This window comes from Sinocyclocheilus rhinocerous, unplaced genomic scaffold (assembly GCF_001515625.1).
Source record: "Sinocyclocheilus rhinocerous isolate Xijiao unplaced genomic scaffold, SAMN03320098_v1.1 scaffold299, whole genome shotgun sequence".
Taxonomy (NCBI): domain Eukaryota; kingdom Metazoa; phylum Chordata; class Actinopteri; order Cypriniformes; family Cyprinidae; genus Sinocyclocheilus; species Sinocyclocheilus rhinocerous.
Genome location: NW_015652998.1, coordinates 1,584,585 through 1,589,879, shown reverse-complemented (window position 1 = coordinate 1,589,879; position 5,295 = coordinate 1,584,585). Strand labels below are relative to the sequence as shown.

The 5,295-nt window shown below is 37.5% G+C and overlaps 1 protein-coding gene across 1 annotated transcript in view; it reads right to left on the bottom strand.

The window, feature by feature from the left end:
* Positions 1 to 1,249: 1,249 nt before the first annotated feature.
* Positions 1,250 to 5,295, bottom strand: part of LOC107715258 (uncharacterized) — a 7,986-nt gene continuing 3,940 nt past the window's right edge. The window contains exons 2-4 of the mRNA XM_016521341.1: positions 4,397 to 4,398; positions 3,113 to 3,215; positions 1,250 to 1,503 (exon numbers count right to left, since the gene is read on the bottom strand). Coding sequence (XP_016376827.1) covers positions 1,250 to 1,503; positions 3,113 to 3,215; positions 4,397 to 4,398 — 359 coding nt within the window. The remainder of the gene's footprint in view (positions 1,504 to 3,112; positions 3,216 to 4,396; positions 4,399 to 5,295) is intronic.

Genomic DNA, 5,295 nt, shown 5'->3' with positions numbered 1-5,295 from the left:
CAGCAGCAGCTGAACGGTGGAGCTGTGCTGTTGCAAGACGGACATACTCTGTCCCGCTTCCAAACAGTCTTTGGCACATAGATGGGCACATGCGTCTTATAAGGTATTAACTGACAAGTTTTGTCTGTACACTTAAATCCGTTGTACATGCACTCTCTTACTCATACACACTTTATCACACACAAACACATTCACTCTTACAGTTGCAACACAATCTCTTCTCTCTCTCTTTCTCTCACACACACCGTTTCGTTCCGCCATCAGGGTAAAATACTGTAGAGTGTGTGAGAGATTTAATAGTACCGTACTGCATGCTAGTTAAAATTCATGACTTTATTTGTTCACGTGTACCCATGACATTTTAATCAAGATGCTATTTGAAACATTAAATTTTTTTTGCAATAAAACAACTGCATTGTAGTTCTTTAAAACCATTGCTTTTAGAAAGGTTTTTTAAAACACTACCTGCTTTTACACTGAAGACAATAAAGGGACTCAAACAACTATTAAAAATGTGAAATTATTCACTGATGCTCAAAAAGTAGTGTAAACTAATTTTTGGCAAAATTGAATTTATGTACACAGATGGGGAATAGTGACACACGGAGGGATCGATGGATACTCACGAGTCATCACTTACCTAAGAGCAAACCTTGATAACACTGCTTTGACAGTGTTGGCCAGTTTTGTTGGAGCAACATTTCAGTATGGACTACCATCCAGAGTGAGGTCTGAACTGAACAGAAAACCAGTTTAACAATAGATCTAGAAGCTCTAGATTACTTCAGAAGAAATGTATCAAAGTGATAAACAGATTAAGTAAATTAGTTTCAATTGGGTCCCACCAAATGAAGAACTGGAGACCATGCTGGGGCTGCATGTCACAAGTCATTCTTAGGAAACTAAAACCATTGCTTTTAGAAAGGTTTTTTAAAACACTACCTGTCTCTGCTTATAAAAAGAAATCAGACATTTTTTATACATCCCCTAACCTGAAAGAACAGAACCAGTTTGTTAACAATAGGTACAAGTATAGAAAAATTAACTGTTGTAGAGTCATTTTATATATACACACTTCTAAACTGTGAGAACTGAACAGAAAACCAGTTTAACAATAGATCTAGAAGCTCTAGATTACTTCAGAAGAAATGTATCAAAGTGATAAACAGATTAAGTAAATTAGTTTCAATTGGGTCCCACCAAATGAAGAACTGGAGACCATGCTGGGGCTGCATGTCACAAGTCATTCTTAGGAAACGCCAAAGGTTGGAGCCTGCAGTATCCCATCAGTCATGTATGTTTTGAAGTCATCATAGCTGTTGTGAAGTGGCAGTCTGAGTATTATTAGGCACGTATTGGCCTCAGGATATATACGTTTGTAGTCTGAAGTTCCATGTAGAAACTGGATTTGGGGAGGTTGAGAAAACCCCAGTGGAGGCACAGCTGATGCTCCTGAAGCGAATTCAAGGACCATCTCCATTGTTAGAGGACTGCATTCTCCTTCTACAAACAAGTTAAACGCAAGTAAAAAAAATGTCAAAAAAGTGAATCATGGATTTTACCTTAAAATAAAATTGTTAGATAAAAAAAGCCCCGTCTTCTCATCACTAACATTTCAAAAAAATAAAATTAAAATTGAAAAATAAATTTGACAATTTTAAAAACTTAAGGCCTGGTATGGGCTTGCTCCACCTCCGTTAAATGAATTTATGAAACAGGACAGATTGTAGTATTGGTACTAGGTCTATCATTAGAGGGGACTGCGAGGTGCCATATAGGCGAACATCTTTTAGACAAAGTATTGTCTGTAACGGAGTAAATATTGGAATAGCTTACCGCAGTCAATAAGACAATGTTCTACTTATCATATACCTTTAAAGATCATCTTAAAAAGTGGCTTATGATAAATCAGTTGTTTAAACATTTTCCCTTTTAAACACATTTTAAATGTGTTGGGGTTTAGTCTCTTATGTAGTGTTGTATGTATATTTGAGTTTGTGTCTTTGTGTGCACCTGCCTAGGGACTGCGGATGTAAATTAGCAATGCTGCTATAATCCGGCTTGTTTACATTGTGTATTACTATAAATAGGGCCCTATGATTTCTGCGATGCAGAAAATGCGGACAGAATCGCAGAAACCAGTCATAAAAACGGAATTTACTATAAAACGCGGAACGTCATGGAATTTGTCTTTTTTTTTGATGAATGAATAAAAAGTAGGTCAGCACACTTAAATCACGATATAGACTAGTGTGTGTGAATATTAAACCGCAAAAAGACAATTTAAATATGAATCCTGCATGTCTGTGTCTTTGAAATGGCGCAAAAGCGCAGTTTCATTTACCTCACACACACACACACACACACACACTGAAGCACGTGTGACGTTCGCTGTGTTTTCATTCTCTGTCACCTCACTATATGAGGGCATGAATGCAAAATATTCATCTCCAGAGCTGCTCTGAGAGTCACTTCATCAGCATTTTCCCCAGTTCAGTTCATTTGAGAAAAACTATCGTCATATCATAAACAAACTCAAAGCTCTTGGCAACCAGTCAAAATAAAAGTTCAATTTAACTTGACAGAAACATATTACTGTTGTACAGTAGAATTTAGATATGTTTCAATGTAATAAAAATACTAACACTAATAGACCTAAATATAAAATATGAAAACTATATTGTTAAGGAACAATCTCAGTTTTTCTTTCATGTTTTAATTTGAACTGTAAAGCTAAATAACTGTAAAGATAAATTAATGTTATGCATTCATTTGATTGCCAGAAAAATTAAAATACACAACAGAATTTCTGAAAAAACCTTTTTCATAAAAATACACTTTTTTTTTTAAATTAATAAATTGATGTTTTTAAGAATTTAATTAGACATTCTTTTTGATTACAATGTAATTAAACCATTAAAATGAAATCCAGGAAACTTCAAACAAAAGAGAATATGGTAAAAAAGAAAATCAGCTCACTTTCTGATTTGGTATTGTTTAGTTTCAAGTGATAACTTCCAGAGGTGGGGTTCCACCCACACAACAGGATTTCTGATCGCAAACATTCAATGTCGAGGGGCAATCACTTACTGTGCCAATGCAGCACGAATACGTCCATCGGTGTAGAAACCCAAGGCTGACTGGACCAAGAAATCTCTTTCTTGCAACGATTTGACAATTCGAAGGGCTCCCATTATGCTCAGGCTGTCCTCCGCCTCACTTATGGCATTGTTTGCCAGTTCTACGGTCTCTGCCTCCTTTATCTAAAACAAACAGTCACTAAGGTTATGTTCAGACTGTCATTCCAAATCCAACGTGTGCGCATATTCGATTGAAATCTAATCATATTTAGCTAGTGTGAATGGACAAAAATCACATGAAATGCAATTTTTACAAATCAGTTTCGCGCTACATCCATATGTGGTTTGGAAATCGATTTCAGTCTGACTGCTCTGATCCGATTTCGCGTGGTTTATGTAACTTTCTCACGCTACGTAAAACAAATGTCGGATGTTGTTATAGGAAACATGCTGAAAGTCGCTGCAGAAACAAGGCTGTATGGTTGCAAAGTGCTGGACGAGCAGAAAATATTATGGAGAAAAGTTTTGAAACCAGCAGAGACAACAGCATGGAAAAAAGCAGTGCATACCAGCCTCCTACATTTCTGCCGCTGCCTCAGAAGATGCATGCCCTGTCCAAATACCCACACTTGTGGTCTTTGCACTTGACCACTTGTCTACTTACATGACGTATTTCCTGTATTTGGCTCAATTGTTCAAGTGGGCGTGAAGACTGCAAGTGTTTGTAGAATTTGTGTTTACCCGATTGGACACACTTATAGTCTTGCAAAAAATGCAAGCATTTACAGAACCTTTAAAAAATATATATTTAATACTTTGCATTTTAAAATACACTTCTAAATGTCTGTTCAGTGGTTGCTATGTAACTAACAGAAGACAATTTAAAAATTGATAAAAACAGTTGCAAATGTACAAAATACACATACTCTACCCATATTTGCATCAATAAAATGTGCAACACTTTATATTTTACAACCAAATTAAATGTATTATATAATTAATTTAACTTACAGTTGAATGTTTACCTTGATATCTCGCGATTTCAGGGCATGCGAGTTCCTGAACATAATGCATGATGGGATACACTTTGCCTCGAATACCACTGCGAAGCAGTATTTAAGATAGTGTGGGTTTAGTGTGCATTAAGGGCACTGCACTTGGGCATTTTTAAGACATGGGACAGTCTTGCGCACTTACTTCCCATCGCGTACACAAGCTCTCAAGTGGCCAAGACCGCAAGTGTGGGTATTTAGACAGGGCAGTAGTTCAGTGTGGCAGCTACACATTTTCATTTTGTAAAGTTTTAATTAGACAACATCTCGATCGCAAACTCCTCCATGTTGTGGTTTTTGGCATATGCCTACACAAAAGCCTCGTTCAGACTGTCAGTCCAAATCTGATTGTGTATCTGATTGGAATCTGATCTAAAATTATTAATGTCCACACTGTGCATCGCAACTGTTCAGATTCTATTTGTGTGTCCATGGCACTTTTTCGTTTTTCTGGAATATCTGCATTGGTTTCTATGGCAATGATGTCACGTTGGTAGGTATACGCCAAAAACAACAACAAACGCAACATGGAGGGGTTTGCAATACAGATGTTGTCATGACAATGTGTAGCCGCCAGCGCTGGACTACTGCGTTATGATGAGGCAACAGCAGAAACATAGGAGGCTGGTATGAGTGGCTTTATTCAGTTCTGTCATCTCCGCTGGTCTCAAAACATGTCTCAGTTATAGCCTATTGCTAATTTCTGCTCGCCCGGGACTTTGCAACAACACAGCCTTGTTTCTGCAGCGACTTTCAGCATGTTTCCTATAACAATGTCTGACGTTCACGTTTTACGTTGCGAGAGAAAGTCACATAAACCACATGAAATCTGATCAGAGCAGTCAGACTGAAACAGATTTCCAGAAATGCAATTTGAATGGGATTCCAAACCACATATGTAGCTCGAAACGGATTTGTACAAATCAAATTTCATGTTATTTTTTTGCATGGACACACAAATCGAATGGACTGACTGTGAATGTAACCTAAAACCTACCCGGTCTCATGGCAAATACGTACCCGATTGTTAGCACCGCACATATCCAGCTTCATATCAATGGGTTTTCAGACGATAGGTTTGCACGGTAGCTCACAGAGACGTAATTGAGAGTTGAGGAGCTCCGGTTCGAATCCCGTGTAACTACGGTTCAACAAAACAGTTC